General features: G+C 46.0%; 1 protein-coding gene across 6 annotated transcripts in view; it reads right to left on the reverse strand.

Annotated features, from left to right (window-relative positions):
• Positions 1 to 2,609: 2,609 nt before the first annotated feature.
• LOC106963958 (golgin subfamily B member 1-like) overlaps positions 2,610 to 22,525 on the reverse strand; it is a 37,057-nt gene continuing 17,141 nt past the window's right edge. The window contains exons 16-30 of one of the 6 annotated variants that reach the window (XM_015059157.1): positions 21,760 to 21,850; positions 20,221 to 20,354; positions 20,022 to 20,069; positions 19,039 to 19,148; positions 18,702 to 18,870; positions 18,519 to 18,623; positions 6,767 to 17,479; positions 6,049 to 6,119; positions 5,793 to 5,829; positions 5,401 to 5,550; positions 5,177 to 5,293; positions 4,841 to 4,932; positions 4,648 to 4,743; positions 4,461 to 4,573; positions 2,610 to 3,806 (exon numbers count right to left, since the gene is read on the reverse strand). In XM_015059157.1, the coding sequence (XP_014914643.1) occupies positions 3,520 to 3,806; positions 4,461 to 4,573; positions 4,648 to 4,743; positions 4,841 to 4,932; positions 5,177 to 5,293; positions 5,401 to 5,550; positions 5,793 to 5,829; positions 6,049 to 6,119; positions 6,767 to 17,479; positions 18,519 to 18,623; positions 18,702 to 18,870; positions 19,039 to 19,148; positions 20,022 to 20,069; positions 20,221 to 20,354; positions 21,760 to 21,850 (12,333 nt within the window). In that variant the 3' untranslated portion in view covers positions 2,610 to 3,519. Of the gene's footprint in view, positions 3,807 to 4,460; positions 4,576 to 4,647; positions 4,744 to 4,840; positions 4,933 to 5,176; positions 5,294 to 5,400; positions 5,551 to 5,792; positions 5,830 to 6,048; positions 6,120 to 6,766; positions 17,480 to 18,518; positions 18,624 to 18,701; positions 18,871 to 19,038; positions 19,149 to 20,021; positions 20,070 to 20,220; positions 20,355 to 21,726; positions 21,851 to 22,525 lie in introns of all 6 variants that reach the window. The other 5 variants (XM_015059156.1, XM_015059155.1, XM_015059160.1 and 2 more) reach the window with 5 other exon arrangements.

Here is a 22,525-nt window from a genome sequence, read left to right on the forward strand (position 1 = left end):
CATCATCGCTGCTGCTGCACATTTAAAGCTCAAATCAGTTTCTCACATTTTAGTTCTCTGTAGAAAAAACATAATTTATTACATAAATTCATTAAAGAAACTGGAATATCAAGATTTATATGGAGGGCCAAATATGTCACAATTCAACAAAAAGAAAAAAATCACTTCAGTGAAATAAATAACATTTAAACTGTAATTATTTACGTGTTATGAGTAGAAAGCAATTTTGTTTTACAAAAAAACACAAATGTTATGTATTATTATTTCATGGTTCCATGTTGTGTGAGTATCTCATATTTCACCTGTTAAAGCCAGTAGGTGGCGCTAATGCTAACTGTCATCTGGATTAACCAATCAGATTTCAGAGCCGCTTTACATGAACCACAGTAACAGGTTCAGTCCTGAAAGGTAAAGGTGGATTTAATAAAGTTCATCCCATCAGCAGAATGAAGGTTTGGTAACTGTGAGCCATATGTGTCACCTCACAGATTTAGCTTGAAACAGTTAAAAATCCTAATTGTGAATTCTTTTGTCAAAGATTTTGACTTAAGAAATCCTGATAATTTCCTCATCTGCCAGTAGAAACCAGACAGAGTAAAAATAAAAAAAAACACCCTAAATACCATTACAATAAAAAAGGTGAAACATTCAGAAAATAAACTAAAAAGATCAGGGTAGTGAACTCACACCCTAGTGGAACTCCAGGAGTCGTTTTCAAAGTCAGCTGATCTTTTCAGTCGTTGAATTGTTTTTGAAGGTGTTGAGTCTTCAAGGCAGTGACCAGATGCTCTGCCTCATTTCTCTGGTCGGGTTAAATCCTCTGATGGCTTTGATTCTGGGATGTGATGAACCAGTAATAAACCAGTTTGTCAGTTGATTGAAAGGACAAGTTCAGTCTGTATTCCTGCTGTTAGACATCAGTACTGATGATTTAATGACATGTGAGGAAGAAGAGTCATCCTGGACGCATCAGCTGTGGGTTCAGATCTGATGAAAACATCGTTTACTTTTGAGAAACCTTCAGTGTTTGGCCTCCTTTCTGGCTCAGTCCACCTCTGAAGGCACATTAATCATAGCAGTTTCCCACATGCTTCTCTCCTACTCCTCCTCTTCTGTTCCTCCGGTGCTGGAAGCAACTGGGTCACCCTCAACTGGAGAACCACTTTAAGGCTACTGGAGCAAACCAAGATGCAGATTTCCTTCTTTTATTAGAACCAAGTCTGAGCGGAAATCCAAAGTGAGTTGACTTCAGGTCGGAGTGAGACAGCATGGCTCAGGTTTTTAAATGTCCATGATTCATCCCCACCAGCAATGGAAACTGGAGTCTAATATTGGACTTCATTGCTGAAAGAGACATAACTGACTTCTATAAAAGCTGTAATTCGCCTCTGATCAGAACCTGAAGGTTGTGTGAAGCAGAGAGAGAAGCCGTTTTCCTGAGGAAAGCCCACTCTGCCTCCAACACGACGTCATGTTGAATGAGATCAGATCCAGTCTTAGAGAAGAAGAGGGAACTTCTCCATAAATGATTTAAGACTTTGACGACTCGGCTCTGAGGAAATAAATTAATGATCACTTCCTGCAGCTGAAATAACTGGAAAAATGGGCCAAATTCATGAGGAGACACAGATCCCACCTCTGTGACGCCGTCAGCATGGTTGGCCCAGGTTATACTGGGATGTCCTGCACAGGACACTGGCAGACTCTGCCCTCTTGTGGTTGAATGAGCACATGACATGAAATAAAAAAATCGGTTATCCTTGTTAATATCAAACTTAACATTTAAAAATAATTGTACTTTAGCCTAAAAGCAGAGGTTAATATAATGATTAAGGCTTTAAGGTAATGAGTCATCAGAACCAGTTCAGGTAAACTGAATCAACTGAAGTTAACTATTCTGAGCTGCATTTACACCCAAACATCTAATTTATGTTCATTTTTTCAAATTTTCACCAGTTAAACATTTAAAAACTTTACTAATGAGATCATGCCTCCTCGGTATATCAATGATATCATGTATTATTTCACATTTCCCCCATTTTACATTTTAGTGTAATTCACAAACTCATATCAGACCTGTTGATAATACAAACGGGTCCAATTCAACCAAACCTGCTCCAGACGGCACCGCTAACTAGTTAGCTGCACTAAAGCACTAATCATAAACAATAGCTTAGCTTATGCTAAAGTGCTAAACCTGAAAACAATGACCAATCTCAACCATTATGTTGGGCCATTGCATCGACCAATCACATCTAGTCTTGTTGAGCTTTATTCAACTGAATGTTTACAAAACTGATGATTAATTTAGTACTTCTGAATTTATCTGGAAAAAGTAATTTAGGAAAAACCAAGTATGCTAAATGTTAGCAAAAATGCTAAGGTGCAGAAAACCCCCAGCTCATCCATCAGCTGAAATGCGCCCACTTCTGCTGGACAGTATGAGCATCACATTCCTCCAACACAAAAGAAGAAGAAAAGTTTATCTTTTTATAACTATACAGTGAAAATGTCCTGCTCTAAAAACACCAGAAAAATGATGTGCATGTTTATAAAACAAGCATTTTTCTCAACATTGGCTTTACCTTGAAAGCAGAGAAAGAAGCAGGTGAGAAGTGATCTGATGAACTTTATTAACGTCTTTCTGAGATGATGAAGGATGAGCTGAAAAATGTCACTTTATTGCACAAAGTTTAACCTCGAGCCTCTGAGGCGTCGCCAACTCGGAAAAAGAGACGCAGTAAAGAAAATATGTCATTTTTCAGTAGTTTCACCTTTTTCCATAAATACATTCGGTTCCGTTTTCATGTTGGAACCTCAAACTTTTATACAAGTAATTACAACTACGCAGCAGAACCGCAGCTTTCCCATAAACCGGATCAGTTTAGGAGCTGTAATCCGATCTGCTTTCAGGAAACTTCTGATTTCATGGAAAATGTACAGAGGAATATACAAACATAAATACATCATGTACAGCCCAGGCTCTGGATACTCATAAATACAGGAGGATCTTAAATATCTGCAGATTATTTCAAATGGCACACATTGACATCTCATCATCATCATCATCGTTACCATGGACGCAGTTTCTCTGCCGCCTTTGGCTTTAAAGGGAGCGGTGCTTGTGAGCTTCCATCAGTGCATAGTTGAAGTCAGCATTACGATTGATTATGTGCAACTCATGGCGTGAGGCAGGGCGGGTGAAGCAGCGGGGGGTGAGGATGTGTTCGCTCCGGAAGGCAACGGAGACGTTCAGTAGTGTTAACGGAGACCAGACCGAGGTTTAATCATCCCGCCTCCTTTCAGACACAAAACCTAAAACTACGACTATTCAAGAACTCCAGCTCCTTCCTCTGATTATTAAATTGTAAGAAAACCAAAAGGAGAGCCATGATTAAAGGCTTGTTTCACACAGACATTCAATAACTCAGTTTAACAGAAAAGCCTGGTTGCAGCTTCGCTCTCTACGATAAACGATAAACCCAGAACCGCTGCAGGAACTGTGCAGCTGTCTGGTGTTTAAATATTAGTGCAAGTGTCCTGTGACCTGCAGGAGTCCAGAGGGAGCCGCAGCTCGTGCAGCTCTGCTGGTTTTAGTGTTTTAACACAGAAACACAGTTTAAACCGCAGGAGACCCTGAGGGTCCACTACCAGGCCCCGCTGAGGCACATCAGGACCACCACATGGATGGTGAGCAGGTAGGCCAGGAAGAAATACCGAGAGCGAGCGCGACCCGTCAGCAGCCTGGAGAAGTAGAGGCTCCGCCCCCTCAGCCACCGGCGACACGCCACCATGCCACCTTTCACCTGTAGGGGGAGACAAACCATCCATCAGGAAAACACACTGAAGCTCCACCTGAAGAACTCCACACCAAACTGATGCCAGACCGGATGAGACCGGAGCGTAAAGACCCGACCTGCTGGTCTGGAAATCTAAACTCACAATTAAATGCTCCCACAGTGGAATAAGGCAAGCCCAGTTGTCATATAATCAGTTACATGGCAAGCCATATTTAGTCTATGTTTCTATTTCTCTATTTATTTTCTACTTTTCATACCAGCCATCAACACAAGCTTTAATGTAATATTATATTTTGACATGTTTTATAATGTTCAAGCTATGATGGAGTATTAGAGCCAGGCTAAGAATTTATTTATAATAACAAGAATAAAGTCATAATAATACAATAACAACTTTTTCTCAATTTTTCTACTTTCCTCAGGTTATATTATGACTTTATTCTTATAATTTAAAATTCTCTTAGTCTGTTTTATTTTTACTATCAGAAAAATACCAGCCAGTTTTATCTGACTAATAGCCTGTAGGGGGCACCGTTCAGTTCCAGCTGGTAGAAACAACCAAGGACTCCCAGAAAGGTTCCCTAAGCATGCTGGTGTTTAACAGGAAGGTGTTATAAGTAAAATGAAAACTAAATTAAAGAGTGTTAGAGTGTTACTGACCTTCCGTGTTATGAGCGGCTGGTTTGGGTTGAGGCTCAGGGCTTCCCACTCCTCCTCTGCTTCCATCTCGATGCTGAAGTCCCTCTGATTGTCCCTGGACAGGCCGGATGCAGTGCAGAGCAACAGAAACACATTTTAAAGCTGCAGCTTTTCACAGCCGGACTCTGTGAGAGGTCTGTGAACGCCTCACCTCTTCGCTCTGTCCTCCGCCAGCCGCAGCGCCTCTTCTGCACTCTCTCTCCTCGCTCGTTCATCAGCCAGACTCAGCTCCACCTCCACAAGCCTTCTCTCACACACACACACACACCATCCAGGTTCACTGATTTTACTGATTTCATGAGTGGAGGATGTTATAAGGATGAGATGAAAGGTGTGGTCACCTCTCCCGGAGCTGACTGGCCTCTGCCGCCTCGCTGACGGAGTCGCTGCTCCTCTCCTGAGGAGCTCCAGGAGCCACTTCCGCCGAGCCCTGCTGTGTGCAAACACCAGGCTTTAATCCAACATGTCCGCCCTGATGGCGTCAAACGGTGCAAACAGAACATGATGAGTTTTGTTTATTTAATTTATCAGGTTTTAAAACCCAAGAATCCAGTTTGTTTGTGGACAGAAGGAGCAAACAAAGCAGAAAAGATCAGATTTAATCTTTTTGCCTCCATCTGGTGTGGAACTAGCAGCATCGACACCAGTGAAGGCTGCAGGTGCTGTGGAGGGTCTACCTGGCCCTGGATCTGACTCTCCAGCCAGTGGCAGCGGTTCTGGCTGTCCCTGAGCGTTTGGGAAACGGCCCTCAGCTGGCCTGCGACCGCAGCTTTCTCCTCCACCGCCTGCTGCAGCTTCAGAGAGGAAGACGAGGGACGAAGGTGGATCAGAAGCACGTCATCGCTCAGAAGATCGACTGGCAGCTGTGAATGGCCTCCAGAGGAGCCGGGCTGTTTCATACCTTGGTGTTGAGCTGATGGAAGTACTGGTCCCGCTGCTGGATCTCATAAACGCAGCGCTGCAGGTCTCTGTACAGCTGCATCTTCTCAGCTTCTAACCGACTCACTGCTGCCTCCTGGCTGCTCTGGCCTGCCAGCGCAGCCGTTTCCTTCTGTATGAAAAACTGGATTATTTGGTGTTTTTACTAGATATTAAGTCATATTGTCACTAAATGTCCCAGATTAGCTGTAAATAAAAACCCCATAAAGCTCAAGAGGAAAAGGATAAAAATGATTGAAAAACATTCATAGTTCAGTGAAATATTCTAATATACCATGTGACCGAATGAAGAGCTACTGATGTAGAGTGCATGAAGTGAAAAAAATAGAAATATATTTTAGAAGAGCAGCTTACTTTAATGGGCAGGGTGTCCTTCCTCTCAGCTTCAGACCTAAACAGCAAAATAAAAAATCATTCTTAATATCTGTAACTGACAAAAGTCATGAAGTTAGAAAAAAATGGTTTTTACAAAGAAGCAGAATGATTTATTTTCACGCCTTTCTGAATGTAGAAACAACAGATTAAAATGAAAACACTCCAATCATTTTCCAGTCCAGGCGTAAATCCCTCTAAAATTGGATTTTGATCCATATGCAGTTTGGTGTTTTACCTCAGATGTGCAGTGTTTTGCTGATAGCTGCTGGTAGACTGGTGGAGCTCATCAGATTTCATTTCCTTCACCTGCAGACATAGAATCATGTCACAGATCATCAGCAAACTACGCAGAAATATGACAACATAGAACTGAAATCAGGGCAACTTAAAACATTTGACAGCATGCGATGTTTTAAACAGAAAATCCATCAACCATTAGTTAACAAGCAACAAACTGAAAATGAGAAGGCAAGAAGCAGAACGCAGCCAACCAATAGAAAACCAACAATCAAGTAAAACTAGCAAGAAACCAACAAAAAACAAAAAGGCAATCAATATAAAAGCAGCAAACAGAAAACAAACAGCCAACCAAAACAAAACCAACAGCCAACCAATAGAAAACCAACAGGCAACTATTAGAAAACCAACAGGCAACCAATAGAAAACCAACAGGCAACCAATAGAAAACCAACAGGCAACCAATAGAAAACCAACAGGCAACAAATAGAAAACCAACAGGCAACAAATAGAAAACCAACAGGCAACCATCACAATGAAAGCAGGCAACCAACAGAAAACTGACAACCAATTAACACAAAACCAACCAACAGAAAACCAACAGGCAAGCAACAGCCAATCAAAAGGCAACCCACACCGATCCAATAGTTAAGCAACATCTAATAAACATCTAATCATCCAGCAGTCAAACCGATAAAGGTGATGACTCCACTTACCAGCCCATCATTCTCATCTTCGAAGGCACCGACGGCTTTTTCCTTTTCCATGATCGAGGTGAGAACCATCTCTGCACTCGACCCTTGTTTGGATTCAGCCTCTCTTTTGGCACCAGCCAGCTCCTCCATCAGCCGGTCGCGATCGTTCTGCAGGCTGGCCATGGATCTGGAGAACGCAGACAGCTGCCTGCTGAATGCGCCATTTTCCAGAACCACCTGTTTCAGCTCTCGTTCCTTCTCTGACAGGGCCTTCGACAGTTCATCCAACAACTTGCTCAGCTCCTCGTGTGCATCTTTGCCCTCTATAGCTTTTAATTTGAGAATAAGGATGTCTCTTTCTTTAGCATATCCGGCCAGGTCTGAAGACGCGTCCTGCAGACTGCGCTCAACCTTGTTCAGAGCCACCTGACTCTGCCGGAGTTCTTCGTCGTACCTGTTCCTGAGGGTCTTGAAGTCCTCGATGAGCTGGTCTCGGTCATTCTGCAGAGCGTCCATGGCTTTGCACAGAGATTCATTCTGAGCCTTCAGGTCTTTGTTTTGTGATTTAGCTTCAGCTAACTGCTGCTCCAAATCCAGCAAATCTTTGGCGAGCTCCGCCACTCTTTGATCTGCCGTCTCACGCTCGGTTCTCATCAGCTCCACCTCCCGCTCAAAGGTGTCCAGCTCACTGTTGTATTTATCTTCAGCTTCAGCAAGTTTTTTGTCAGTCTCTTCTTCCAACTGTTGCATTTTGCTTTTGAGCTCATCGACCGATGCTTTCTGGGAGAGCAGTTTCTGCTGGAGGTCGCTACATTCAGAGGCCTTGGCCGCCACGGCATCCTGTAAATTGGCAATGACCCTGCCCTCATTAGTTGTCACTCTTTCAGCTTCCAGTTTGGAGACTTTACCCTTGAGTTCTTCATTCTCCGTTTTAATCGCATTACTGTCTTCCTGTTTCTCTTGGAGTTCCAGCCGAGAATCTCTGAGAAGCTTTTCAGTGGAAGCCTTTTGGATCTCCAGGTTTTTGATCACATCCTGCTGCTTCTGAAGCAGAACCTTCACCTGGTTGTCTTTAAGGGACAGTACCTGATTTAAATCCTCTCGGTAGCGCACCAGCTGAGCCCTGAGCATGGCGTTCTCAGAGTTCAGATCATCCATTTGATGCAGCAACTTTCTGATTTCATGCTTAAAGCCTTTGCTTGCACTGCCCTCACCATCAGGGGAACCTTCTTTATCCGTCAGCCCCAACTGACTCTTTGCCTCTAGTACTCTGTATTCGGACATCAGCCGCTCCCGTTCGCTCTGTAAAGACACCATTGAGTTCTTGAATGACTCCATCTTCATCTCCATCTGTTCCTTTTCTTGAATGGATCTGCTCAGTTGAATTTCAAGACTTTTGACCTTCGCCTGAATTGCTCTTATCTCTTTGTCCAGCCTCTCCCTTTGGTAGCGTGACGACGTGAGTCTGTCTTCGTAAACAGACACCTGGTTGCGATAGTTAGCCTGGAGTTGCTCCAGATACCCGGACATCTGGCCATCTTTGCAGGAAAGCAGGGAGGAGATCTCGGCATCTTTGCCCTGAAGGAGTGTTTTCAGTTGAAGTGCAATGCCCAGCTGCTTGTCAAAGTCGGCCTGAATTCTGTCCCGTTCGGTTTGTAAAAGGTGCAGCTGAGCTTCTGTGTCAGCGTTGAGCTTCTCCATCTGCTGAAGACGAGGCTGCAGCTGGCAGAGCTCGTCCTCTCGCTCTGCCAGCTGTCGGTTCAGGCCGTTCTTCTCTTGCTCCAGTCTTTCCACTCGACCACTGAGTTCCTTCACCTGAACAGTCATGAGCTCCAAATTCTCACTCACTTCAGCATTGGTTGCGCTTACGATAAACATCTGACGCTGATGAGCAGCGGCAGCAACTGAGTACTCATTCAACGTCCTTTCCAGTCTTAGTTTAGCCACTCGAAGTTCATTCACTTCCTTTTCCTTCTTCCTCAGATCCTCCAGGAACCTTGTGATGGTTGACCCTTGTTCCAGCAGTTGCTTGTCTTTCTGGTGGAGGCTCTTCTGGAACAAATCATCCCAGAGTCTGGAGGTGTCAGCCCCATGAGGAGTGGAAGTCAGAGCAGAAAGCTTGGCTTCGCTGGTCTCAACCACTCTCCTCAGAGTGTTTATCTGGAGATCTTTAGAGTGCAAGTCCTGGATCAGTTCATCCAATCTTTCATTTTCCTTCTCTCTCAGATTCTTCAGCTCATCAACTTGTTGCTGTAGCTGATTCTGTATGACGGATTGTCTCTGTGTTTCTTCAGTATGTTGTGATGATTTAGTTTCCTCTATCTGTTTAACATTCTGGGATATCTGAAGAGCCAGCTGCTCCCTTTCAGACTCGGTACTTGTGATCTTTTCCTCTGCCTCCTGGAGAAGCTTCCTGATCTTTACCGACTCGGATTCGACTCTCTTGCTACTCTCCTCCGATGCCAACATCTTCTCAGAGTTCTTCTTCAGCTCTTTCTCCAAATGTTCACAGGTTGACTGTGAGCTCTTCAGGGAGTTTTCCAGATCCAGAATCACCTCTTGGTACCTGATGCAGTTTTGTTGGAGCTGATTTATCTCCTGGTGCTTTTCTTTGAGCAGCTCTTGCAGCTCCTTCTTCACGTTCTTGGATCCCTCGCTGCCTCTCTGAACAGTCTTGAGTTTCTCCTCAAACTCTCGGACCAACTTGAGCTGCTCCTGCTCTTTTTCTCGACGGACCTGATCGCTCGTCTCCCTGCTCGATGCGAGCTGCGCCGTCAGCTGAGCGTTTTGGGTTTGCAGGACATTGACGGACTCTGTCAACTCATCAATTCTTTCTGAATTCTTCAGGATCACAGTTTCCAAATATTCGTTCTCGTTTTTCACCTTGTCCGAAATCTCCTGGGTGTTCTCGAGCTCCTCCTGCAGCAGTGACTTGTCGTCCTCCAGGATTCGGACCTTCTCGTTCAGACTGATTGTCTCCTGGCTGTGCTTGTTGAGAATGTCTCGGAGCTCTTTGATCCCATCGTCTCGCTTTCCCAGCTCCAGCTCCAGCTCCTTCTGGATTTCTTTCAGTCTTTCAGAAAGATCCGCCTTCTCCTTCTGCAGCAGATTGCTTATTTCCAGCTGTGCGCTCAGTTCTGTTTTTTGTGCTTCAATTTGCGCCGTCAGCGAGTTATTCAAGCTGAGAGCTTCATCGAGCTTCAGCTGCATGTTGTTAGCGTTGTTGTTTGATTCCAAGCGCTTCTCCTCCAGAGAACAACTCGCTGATTCTAATTTTTCAGCCAGCTGGGTGTTTTCTGCCTGAATCGCTGAGAGTTTCTCTGCCAGTTGGGAAATCTCTGCCTCCAGGTCCTGGTTTTTGTCTCTTAGCTCAGACACCACCTTCTCGTGGTTTCCATCGAGCTGTGAGAGTTGCTTTTGAAGACTCTGATTCTCCTCCTCCAGGTTCTCGATCTTCTGGCGTTTCTCTTTGGAGAATTTGTGCATCCTCTCTTTAATCCTCTCGTTTTCCTCCTCCGCCTCTTGGGCTCGTTTTTCCAGGATCTCCTTCTGGGTCTCCTGGTCGTGGATTCTTTTCAGAGCTTCCTGTCGCTCTCTCTTGGCTCCTTCCAACAGCTGCCTCATCTTGTCCATTTCACTGCTCACGTTTTCGTATGCTTGCAGCAGAGACTCGTACTCTTGCTTCAGCTCGGCATGCTTTGACTTCCATTTGGTCAGCTCCTCGGTTTGGGAGTCTTTGAGCGACTCGAGCTGGCAGGAGAAGGCCCGTTTCTGCTGGGTGATGCTCTCGATGGTTAACTTCAAACTGTCGCAGGCTGCAGACAGGCTGCGGTTGTCGTTCAGGATGCGATCAACATCAGCGACCAGCGCGTCTCTTTCTTTGAGGACGGATGACACAGAGCCTTCCTGCTCCACGTTCTGTTGCTGCAGCTTCAACAGGGATGACTTCAGATCCAGGAACTCTGCTTCCTTGGCTTCCTGTTGAGCAGACAACTTCTCGACTTCTTCCTTCAGCGAGGCGTTTTCCTTCATCAGATCTTTTCTGGAAACTAAAGCTGCTTGAAGTTTCCTGGTTAGAAGTTTGGTCTGGTTATCTTCTTTGGATCTCTGAAGCCCCTCAGCTTCGGTTCTCATTTTTTCAACTGTGACTTCATGCATCTTGATTTGGTGAACCAGCTGCAGCTCCAGTGAAGTGATTAGTTGATCTTTCTCTGAAACTTGAGCCTGAGAAACTGACAAAGCTTCATCTTTCTCCTTCAGTTTCACTTCAAAGTTTTCTGCACACTTGCAAGAGGAAGCAACCTGGTCTCTGTTGACTTCATCTTTCTCCTCCTTTACGTTCCGCTGCTTCAGTGCAGCCATTTCACCTTTCAGCTCACTGATTAACCTGTCCAAGTTTTCTTTATCCTCCTTCAACAACTCCATTTCTTGTTGGATTTCTGTGAAGTTTAGCTTCACCTTTTCAGTTTCTTTGACCAAAACTTCTTTTTCTTGCTCCGTCTCTGTTAACTTCTTTTGGATTGCTAAGTACTCTGAAGATTTCTGTGAAATCAAACCAGCTGCTTCATCCAGTTGTGTTCTCAGCTGGTTGCTTTGCTCCAACATGGCTTCCCTTTCTTTCATTAACATGTGAAGCTTTTCCTGGTTTGCTTGCTTCTCTTCCTGGAGTTGGTTCTCTAAAGTCACAGTTCTACCCAATAACTCCTGATTCTCCTGATGCCCAGCTTGATATTTCTCCATCTCCTGGGTTTTCTGTTCTACTTCTGCCTGAGTTTTCTCCAGGTCGCTCTGAACGCTCTGCAAAGTCGACTTTAAAGCAGCTTCTCTTTCTTCTATCTGAGCAAAAGCTTCGTTTTTATCAGCCATTTCAAGAGAAATGCTGTCAAATCTGGACCTGATGGTTTCCAACTCCGTTTGCAGAGACACTTTGACGTCTTGCAGAGATTTGTCCTTCTCCTCCATGAGCCGTCGTAAGGAGTTTGCTTCGTCTAGATAAGATGCAGAGGTTTTATGGAGCTCCTCCAGCTCCTCTGCCTGCAGCTGGTGTTGAACTAAGAGAGCCTTGTGCTTCTCCTTCAGCTCAGACAGCTCTTCAGTAAGTTTCTTCTCATTTTCCTGAGCCTTCTTGCGTGCCAGCAGTGCAGCCTGGGCCTTTTTCTGCAGAGCAGCTTTTTCTTGCTTCATCTGAGCCAGCTCCATCTCCAGGTCTGCAGCAGCGGAGGAAGACTTGACCTTCAGCTCGTCCTGGAATGTCTTCATTTCGTTCTGAAGCTCCTCCAGTTTCTGAATCAAATTGTTTTTATCTCGTTCGATGTTTTCTGCTCTGGACTGAAGCTCCTCAATGACAGAGTTTTTCTCCTTGACTTTTTCTAAAGCGTCACACAAGCTCTCCTCTTTTTGCATTAATGTGCTCTGCAGCAGCTGTTTTTCAGACTGTAATTGCTCTGCAGCCCTTTCACCAACTGCTTTGTGTTCAAGTATCTCCGCATCAAGAACAGAAATTTTTTCTTCATACGTTTGTTTCATTTCATTCAGTTTTTCCTGCAAAACATAAATTTTATTGTTCTCTCCTTCTTCCTTTTGCTTCTCGTACTCATCGATCCTTTTCAGCAGATCTTTCCTCACAACCAGAGCAGCCTGAAGTTTCTTCTTCATGGCCTCCTTCTCTTTGGATGCAGCAGCGAGCTCCTTCTGCAGATCCTCTGTTTCCTTTGCGAGCTGAAGCTTCTCAGAGTTCTCCGTCTGAAAACATGAAAGCTGTTCCTGTAGCTGCAGAGAAATCTCCTGCTGAGCACGCTCCATGTTCTCCAGCTGCGCTGACAGGGAGGCGTTTTCCTCAACCAGCTTCAGCCTCTCGTTGGAGGCGGCCTCGATGACCTGAGCGATGGAGGCGTCTTTATCCTTCAGCTGCTGGCTGAGCGAGGAGAGCAGCTCCTTCTGCTGGCTGACCTGGAGGCTCATGCAGCTCATCTGCTCATCTAAGGACGAGTTCTTCTGCAGCTCTGCATGAAGCTGAGCCTGTAAATTCTCCAGAGCTTCCTGTTCCTTCTCTTGGCTGCTCCTTTGATTCTGCAGCTGAGCAGCAGTTTCAGCCAGGTCTCTCTTCACAGCGTTTATCTCAGCTTGATGACTCTGGTGTACCGTCTTTATCAGGTCTTGCAGTGATGATTCTTCTTGGTTTACTGCAGCAGATCTACCAGTAGAGTTCGTTTCATTGTTGTTTTTCAGAATTCTTCGTAGCTCGTCTTCTGCAGCCGACAGCGACTGCTGCAGGCTCCGGTTCTCTTCCTCCCTCTCCTGGATGGAAGCCAGAACTCCCTCCAGCTGGACTCTGGATGCCGACGCCTCCAGCTCTTTAGTGCTCAGCTGGTCTGAACCTTGCATGACTGCAGCTGACGCCTCTGCTAGTCTGTCCTGCAAACCGTCTAAGTCTTCCTTCAAAGCATTAACTTTAACATCTTTGGATTTCATTTCAGTTTTGAGACGTTCTAACTGTTCTGTGAGCAGACTCTTGTCCTGCTTCTCCCTGTCCAGCAGCGACAGCCACTCCTTCTCAGAGTCCTGCAGAATCTGCTCTATTTTTTGTATGTTTTCTTTCAACAGAGACAGCTCTTGGTCTTTGGCACTAACCTTGGCTTGTAGGCTCTGCTTTTCCTGCAGCTCCCGATGCCGGCTCTGCTCCAGCTCTTCCTTCTCCGCCTGCAGCTTGCGGTGCTCCTCCCCGGACAGCCGTAGCTCCTCGCTCAGACTCTTGTTGCGCTCTTCCAGTTTCTGCATCTCTGAGAGCAGCTGGGCCGCCTGCTTGGCCTGAGCGCCGTACTGGTTGTTTATTGCGTGAAGAGCCATCTCTCTCTGCTCCAGGTTCTCGGTCAGAGCGTTTATCTGCTCTGCGACCTGAAGATGTTGGGATTTAAGTCTTTCTATTTCAACCATCAGCTGAGTTACACTTGCCTGATGGGATGCCAAGGCGTCCTCTTTCTCTTGGGACAGGCTGGAGTTCAAGGCCTGGCTTCTGTCCAGCTTGTCCCTGATCAGAGACACTTCGGTCCTCAGAGTCTCCACGGTGGTTTCTGCTGTCTGGCGCCCTCTGCTGGAATCGTCTATTTGTGCTCGAAGGTCGTCGACCTCCTCTGTCCGTTCAGCAAGGCGTTTCCTGACGTCCTGCAGCTCCTCCAGGGACTGGGCGTACTTTTCCTGTAGGTTGGTGAAGGCGCGCTGCGTCTCCTCTGCTGACCTCTTCAGGTTTTCAGACTCGGCAGACAGCAGCTGGTTCTGACTCTGCAGCTGGGACGCCATCTCTGTGCTTTCCATGAACTGCGACTTGAAGAGCGAAGCCTCGTCGGCTCTCCTCTGAGCTTCCTCCTCAGACCGGGATCGCTCCAGGAGGGCAGCGTCTTTTTCTCCCAAAGCCGCCCTGAGTCGTTCCGCCTCAGAGGCCTGGACCTGCAGGGAGCTGCTGAGCTTGGAGACGGATTCCTCCAGGTGAGATATCCTCTCTTTCAGGCTGTGGCACTCGGCCTCTTTGCCTTGCAGATGTGAGTTGAGGTTCTCCACGGTGGCGGTGGAGTGACTCTGATACTCAAGGCTCGACTGCTCCTTCTTCTCCAGGGCGTCTTTCAGCGCGCCTGACTCTGAGGTCAGAGTTTCTACCTGACCTCTGAGGTTGGAGGTGGTCTCCTGCAGCTCTGACAGCTGTTTCTTCAGAGTGTCGTTGTGATCTTTGACCTGCTTCAGCTGCTGCTCCTGCTGCTGGATAAAAACTTGCAGTTTCTCCAGGTTTTCATCCTTTTCCTGCATGGTGGATCTCATTGTCTCCGCCTCTGACTGGACGTCTCTGAGCTCCTTCTCTCTGTCTGAGATTTCTGCTCTCAGCCTGCTGATGAGCTCCAGCTCATTCGCCATTTTCTGCAGCTCAGCCTTCAGCCTGCAGTTCTGGTCCGTCAGCGCCTGCATGCTGTCCCTCAGGTCGGTCACCTCGGCTTTGCTCTGCTGCAGCTGCTGCTCATTCTCTGCAGAGAGTTTCTGCAGAGAAGCTTTTAAACTGGAGATCTCCGCCTCCATCTCTGCGGCGCTCTGGTTCATGGCTCCGATCTGACTGCTGAGTGAAAACACCGACTCGCTGCGTTTCTTCAGCTCCTCCCTGTGACTCTGCAGCTGCTCAGTGACCTCCTGGAAGGCCTGCTCTTTCTGCTCCAGCTGCTGTCGGATCTCAGACGTTTCTCTCCTGACTGACTCGGCTTCTTCCTGCAGCTTCGATGCCAGCTCTCTCTGAGTCAGAAGCTCGTTCTGATAAACTCGACGTTCCTCTGCCGTCTGGTTGAGCGCCGAGTCTTTCTCCATCAGCGCGGCCTTCAGAACCGAGCCCTGCTCCTGCAGCATGGACACGGTGTCCTGCAGCTGCAGCAGCTGGTCCTGCCGGGCCTCCAGCTGGGCTCTCTGCTCAGAGACGGTTTTCTCCGCGTCTTTCAGCTGACTGACCTGCTCCTGTAAACTCTGGAGGTGTTCCTCCGCCTCTCGCAGCGTTCTGGACAGACGAGTGCATTCGTTTGTCTTCTCCAGCAGACCTGCAGCCTTGGACTCTTGGCTTTCTGTCAGGATCTTCCTCAGCTCCTCTCTCTCTTCGGTCTGAGCACTGATGGTTTTCTGATTGTCTTGGATTTGGTTTTCCAGGCTGGAAGCTTTTCCCTGGAGGAAACTTTTCTCGGCTGTTAAGTCAGAAACCAACTGGATGTTTTTCCCCAACTCTTCCTGTAATCTCTGGTTATCAGCCGTCAGATTGATAATCTGAGCCCTGATCTGGGAGTTCTGCTCAGCAGATGCTTCCAGTTGTTGGGTAAGCTCAGAAACAGTCCGTCTTTGTAGAGAAATCTCGTTTTCTTTGGACTCGCAGGCGAGGCGGAGGTTCTGGTTTTCCTCGGTGAGAGTCTGGAGGTGGGAATTTAAATCATCCATCTTGGTTTTCCTCGACTCCGCCTCAGATTCCAGTTTTCTGGTATTTTCTCTGAAGACGTTAACTTGGTCGTTCAGAGACTTCACCGCCTGGTTTCTGTCGTTCAGTTGGTCTTTGTGTGTTCGACACGTTTCCTCCTGCTCTTCAAGTCGCTGCTTCAGCTCAGAAAGCTCTTCCTTCAGGGATCCAGCTTCAGCTTTCAGCCGGGTCTCTTCCTCTTCCTTCTGTTTCAGCATCCGGTCCGTCTCCATCAGCCCAGACTTCAAACTGGACTCTTGTTCTCGAAGCAGAGTCAGCGTCTCCTCCAGCTGCGTCAGCAGACTTTGCTGCGTTTCGGTTTTGGACTGAAGGTCAGCGGCGGTCCGCTCCGTTTTCTCCACCTGCAGCCTCATCCGGGTCGCCTCCTCCTCCTTCTCCCTGAGCGCCTCCAGCAGACGGCTGCATTTGTTGGTTTTCTCCAGCAGGAGCTCTGAGTTGGAGTTGTTGCTTTGCTCTATGACTTGGTTTAAATCCTCTCTCTCTCTCTGCAGCCCTTGAATGACTCTGTTGCTGTCAGAAAGCTGCGTCTCCAGTGCAGATATTCGGGTGTGGAGGGAATCCCTCTCGGCTGTAGCTTCTGAAACGGCTCTGATGCGTTCGCTGGCCTCCAGCTGCAGCTTGTCTCTGTGTTCGGTGATGACCTGAAGCTGTTCCTCCAGACTGCCGTTGAGTTGAAGAGCAGCTGTAACTCTTTCACGGAGCTCGTCTGTTTGGCGTCTCTGAAGCTCCAGCTCTTCGTTCAGCCCTTTAAGTTTTACCTCCAGCTCTTGTTTTTGGGTCTCTGTGCTTCTTAAGACCTCCTGGACTTTGGAGATGCCTTCAGATTGATTCTGGATCTCATTGTTCAACCGAACCTTCTCTGAGTCAAACTTCTGCCTCTCCTCTTCCACCAGTTTATCTGCTGCCCTGATTTGATCTTCCAGAGATCTTATTGCCTCAAGTTTCTCCTCTAATCTCCTGGATAATGTCTCAACCTGGTTGCCGTATTTCTCCACCTGAGCTAAAAGTTTGTTTTGCTCGTCTTTAGAGGATTTCAGCTCCCTTTCCTGGATCTGTTCCTTATCCTTCAGCTCCTGCTGCAGTTTTTCTCTGGTCGTGTTTTCGTCCTGAAGCTGCAGGATCTTTCCTTCGGACTCCTGCAGCCTTTGTGCTGAAACGGTAAGCTGCTCCTTCAGGGAGGAGATGTGAGTCTCACATTCAGAGAGATGATTCCTTTGGCTCACGTTCAGCTTCTGGATGTGTCCTCGCAGCTCCTGGATGGTTTTCTTGTCGCCTTCGGCCTGCTTCAGCAGGTGCTCCGCCTCGGCCGCCTTGGACTCTCCTTCCTCCTTGGTTTTCTCCAGCTCCGCCTCGGCATCCTTCAGCTTCCCCATCAGCTCTGTGATTCTGCCGTTCAGGGTTTGCTGGTCGGAGTTCTGAGAGTCCCTGATGACCGTAGCTTCCCGCTCAGCCTTCCTCAGAGCGTTCTCCACCTGGACCAGGCTCTCCTCTTTCTCCTTGACCTCCTGCTTCAGCACGCTGAGCTGCTCGGCGTACTCGGCCATGTTCCCGGCCAGGCTGGATATCTCTCTGTCCTTCTCCAGCAGAACATCCTTCAGACTGTCGATTTCCCGTTCGCGGCTCTGGAGGTCGTGGATCAGCTGGGCTCGCTCTTCCAGGTGAGCCGAGTTCAGCTTGTCCAGCTCCTCACTGGTCTGGTCCAGCTCCGTCTGCAGCGTTTCTATGGTAACCTCTTGCTTTTGGGCCTGAAAATAGTTTTCAAAATAAGTTATTATGATCAAGAAATGACACAGAAACACCAAAATTAGCAGATTATTTGTGCTAAATTACATCTCTATCCACACTGGAAGCCCAGAAAGGTTTTGTGAAATTAAACGCATCTTTTAAGCAGCTGCATCATTTCACATCGAAAAGTTTAGAGAATCGTAATTTATGAGTGAAGCAATAATCATGATATAAAGTTTACTTAAACTATTAATTTCCTGTTTTTCTAGATCATGAATAAGATTTGAAGCTTTCTTAAAAATGGGAAAGACTGGAAAACATTTTAATCAAGCAAAGCGTGTTTGGATCAGCTTTAGTCTGGAAACGACGACAAGAAAATTCCTCCTGGAAAATCTGTCCAAATCTACAAGATGAGGAATAATCAGAGAGTTTAAAGCTGAAACTGCAGACCGACATGTTGGGGTCACCATGTCGCCATGACAACAGTCATCGTGTCCAAACCGTTTCACCAGAGAGCCACGGAAACGCAATCATTTTATTAAAAACTCCAAAAATAACCAAGTGTGAAAAAAAAATAGCCATGTTTCAGTGAAACATGGCTATTTTAGAAAACAAACTGATATTTATGTTATTGTAAATTTAAAACTGAATTTTGTAGATTTGCCAAAACAGACCGGAATGCAAGAAAAAAAAAGAAAAGAACGTTTCCGACCAACCATAACAAACGTAAACATGTAGAGACAAAGATCTAAAACTCCAGGAGGACCCGTGATGCTGCGGGCTTCTTATCATAAACATTAATAAAAAATCTGGCAGGAGGCTGATGATGGCTCGTTGGGCCTTTCAGCAGGAAATAATCATCTCAGTCTGAGAACCACAGACACACTGAGGCCTGAGCTGAAGACAGAACCAACGGCCGTGCCGCAGAGGAAAATACTCAAACTGGACTTTCCTAAACGTCCCAGCATGAAATGGTGCAGCTGCAAAGAAAGATGAACTGATTGAGACACATCAGGGTGGTCAGTAAGCATGGAGGGCTTTTCGCTCTGCTGGACACACCTTCTCCTTCAGCGCACTCAGCTTCTGCGTCAGGTCTGCAGCCTCAGATTTCAGGTCGGAGCACTGCTTCTCCGAGCTGCTGCATCTCTTCGTCACGTTTTCCAGCTGTAAGAACGAATCCAGACATGAAGGCTGAGGAGACGCCTGGGTTCCTGAGAGGTAAAGCAAAGCTCGGGTTCTCACGCTGTGGTCGGTCTGCAGGAGTTTGTCGGAGAGCTCTTTGACCTGGATCTCCCTCTGGCTCAGCGTTTCTCTCAGGCTGTCGATGAGCTCCAGCTTCTCAGACGTCTTGGCCAACGTGTTCTCCTTCTCAACCAGGGAACTTTCCAGGCTCTCCTGGGTGTCAGTCAGTCTGCACAGACAAAAAACTCACTCTTTACGGTCATTCTGTCTTCCTGGAGTAATTATAGTAGCAACATAAACCTGAACTATTTTTATTCAATGTGACACCAGCCCATGGCCTATGGGAAGCAGTTGTATGATTTTCTAAGTGAAACGTGACCCGTCAGCAGCACGTTACCCTTTGAGCTGCTCGGTGAGGCTGTTGACCAGCAGCTGGTGTTTCTCGGTGTCTCTGCTGTGCTGACTGCGCACGCCGGCCAGCTGGCTCTGCAGTTTCTCCGTCTCATTCTGTGGTGACAGAAACAAAACGGTCAAATTACGATAAAGATCACAGGATCTTAATTTCAGCACAGCAAACAGACCTGAAGTACAGCAGCTGTTTACGTTTACAAAGGAAGGCAAACTGGACTTTAATGTTGAATTTGGGCCAACATGTTGAAGCATAAAGAGTAAGAAATAAAGGATCTCATTTAGTTTTATTCAACCATCTGATACTTTAGTGGCACAATAAGAAACTTTACTTCAATCTGCTGCAGTTTGGGAGAAACTAAGTTATTTCTAAGTATTTATCTGTGTTTTTATACAGTTTGCATGAAGGTAATTCTGAGTCTTAGAATAAAATTTTAACTCAGTTAACAGATCAAAATATTTAACTTTAGACGGATTTTTCTGGTCTGTACCTCTGAGTTCCTTGCGGTGCCCCATCATATGAAAAATGGTTAATTATGTTTTAGCAGTGTGTGTTTTCAGTTCCTACATAAATGGCGCCCAACGTGGGGAACCCCACCCAAAGCTGTCGCCACATTTAGAAACCATAACTTTCCTTCCCCTTTACAATGATCCACTGCTGTGTTGGTTTATCATATTCAGTCCTAGAGAAACACAGTGAAGTTTGTTTGTAACCTGTTCCAGGTATGAAACCCACATTTCCCTTTTCTGATATTTGCTTTGTAAATGTGCTTGTAGTTTGGTTGAAGCAGGATTTGTGGAGAACATCATTTCCACCCTGTGCCACATTTCAACGTTCAGTAATGAAGACGTGACACCGAGTGAGTCAGCGCTGCATGTCTGTGGTTAACCAAGCACGCCAACCACACCGTTAGCCACCACCACCGCCAGAGGTGCCTCCAGCGCACACCAAACATGAGCGACCCAACACACCTGAGAGACCCAACATGGCTGCTCTTCTTCATCTACATCAAACGTCACCTGTGTTAGAAGGGTTTAACATGCAGTTCACTCGTCATTTCACCAACTTATTCATCAGAGGGACGGTTACATCGCCCCAGTGTTAAGGCGGTCTTTAAGAAGGTGAGCGGTTGTTAGAGGCATCGCTGCGATGCGGGGAGCAGGAGCGTACCTGCAGCGCCTCTATCCGGGCCTGCAGCTGCAGCCGGTCCTCCAGGTCCTGGCACCGCTCCTCCAGGCTCAGGATCTGCTCCTGCAGCTGGTTCCTCTCAAGCTCCAGCTCCTCCACGACGGAGCGCAATCCATCTGCAACCGCCAGGAGACACAGGTAGAAATGTAACCAGGAGAACGAAAACTTCATTTACTGAGATTATATTCGAAATGGTAGAAAAGAAATGTGCAGGAAATTTTAAAATATTTGTTTCAGGAAAACCCTTTGAGGCGTAATCTAGTTTTGAAGGGGGTCAAATTTCATAATAAAAAAACATTTAAAAATAGAAATAACGTGTTATTTAAAAATGATCGATATTCTAATATTTTAACTTATTTTTACAAACATTAATGATTTGATTTTAAAACTTAATTTAAAATATACAAGGTAAATTTAAAAATAGGTTTTAAATACATTATAATTACATACCTATTTTCTAATACTTTAAATTTTATTTTTATAAACCGTAATTAAAAAATTAAAACCAAAAGAAGAAAAAAAATATTAGTTTTATAATAAATAATTAGTTATTTAAAAAATGTTTAAAACAACTATCAAATATTATTTTCAAAACATTTATTTAATTTTGCTAATTAAATAAATCACAAATAAAATGTATAAGGGTGAGAAAACAATAATAAATACTGTTTATTTAATAATTGCTTATTAATGAACATCAATATTACCACTTTGATTTTAAAAGGGTAAAGAATGTCAGCATAGTGGGATGAACATGTTTTATTCAGGGTGAAGAAAACAACATTTCAGTTTGTTCCTTTTAAATCACCAAAGATTACATCAGTTTTCAATCTAAGACATCTACTAAGAATCTGGTGTTGAAAATGCATTTTCTGTAATCGACCATCTGCAGATAAAAACTGATGCAATGTTTGGATTGGTGAGTAAAATAAACCCGAAGCAGGTGAAGGAGAAACGTTAGGAACAAAATGGGAGAACATCGTGCAGAAACACCAAAAAACACCAAACTTACAGCAGCTGGACGACATGTTTAAACCCACATTCACAACGATGTCACTGAAACTGAAAGCCTTAATGAGACACACAGGCAAACACTAGCCAGCTCAACCAGCATGCACATGTCTGACAAATTAAAATCCTAAAAGTGACGATATGATGAGGCACAGACGACTGGGCCGGCTGCCACAGCAGAGCTCTGGAAACCAAACACACAAAAACCAGAGATCCCAGTGGTTTTTACCAGAGATCCCAGTGGTTTTAACCAGAGATCCCAGTGGTTTTTACCAGAGATCCCAGTGGCTTTTACCAGAGATCCCAGTGGTTTTAACCAGAGATCCCAGTGGTTTTTACCAGGCCAGACGGGAATGAACAGCCAGTCATCCAACATGGTGTTATGGAGAAAACAAAACAACCCAAAGGACCTGAAGCTTCCCACAGTGCAGGTGACTGAGTGCATGCCGGCAGAAAGCTGCCTGGTGGGTCTCACACCTGTGTCAGGAGAACTGTACTCGGGCCACCAACCTCCCATGTTCTCCCCCTCCATCGGGGTCGTGCTCTCCGAGGTGCTGCCCGGGTTCTGGAAGGACGCCTGTCCGTCGAACTCAAAATCCTCCTAAAAACACGATATTTACATTAAAAATCCACTCTCTGGCTGCAAAGCAAGCCCACACCATCCACCCTCCACCACCGTGCTCCATAGATCATAATGAGTTTAGGCTGATCTGCTGGGTTCGGTCCAACACGTCCTTCATCCAGATGCAGCTTTGCCAAGCTAAATCTGCTGCCATCTTGCTTCTAGACAGGCCTTCTCCTTTTACCCGTTCGAGCAGCCATATTGGCTCAGAGTCATGACCTTTGACCTTGATTGTGCTAACTGAGGCCTGTAGCATGAGAGATGGTGGAGGGACATCCACTCCTGAGAAGACTGGCGGCTGTCTGAGAGGTTTTCCTTTGGGGAATAATCGATTTTGCGTTAAGAGGCAATCTGGAGATGACCTTTGACCCTTCCCAAACTGTTGCTTCACCAACTTCTCTGTTGTGTTTCCAGCTGTTGCAGAATTAGTTAATCCATTCATCTGATCAGATTTAAATCTTAGAAGGTCATTAAAGGAGCTGCTTCTCAGAGCAACGCTGGGAAAATCGTTGCTAAAGGGTTAACAGAGCGGCCGTGTGTGTAACATACTGCAGTTACTTGATTGTGCTATAAAATAAACTATCTGCCTGGAAAATACATAATACTGCCCCTCCAAGATGAAAAGAAATCCAACATGAGTATTAATGTCTGATG

The sequence above is a fragment of the Poecilia latipinna genome, unplaced genomic scaffold, assembly GCF_001443285.1.
Source record: "Poecilia latipinna isolate Pla-1442-1.1 unplaced genomic scaffold, P_latipinna-1.0 Scaffold1606, whole genome shotgun sequence".
NCBI lineage: Eukaryota > Metazoa > Chordata > Actinopteri > Cyprinodontiformes > Poeciliidae > Poecilia > Poecilia latipinna.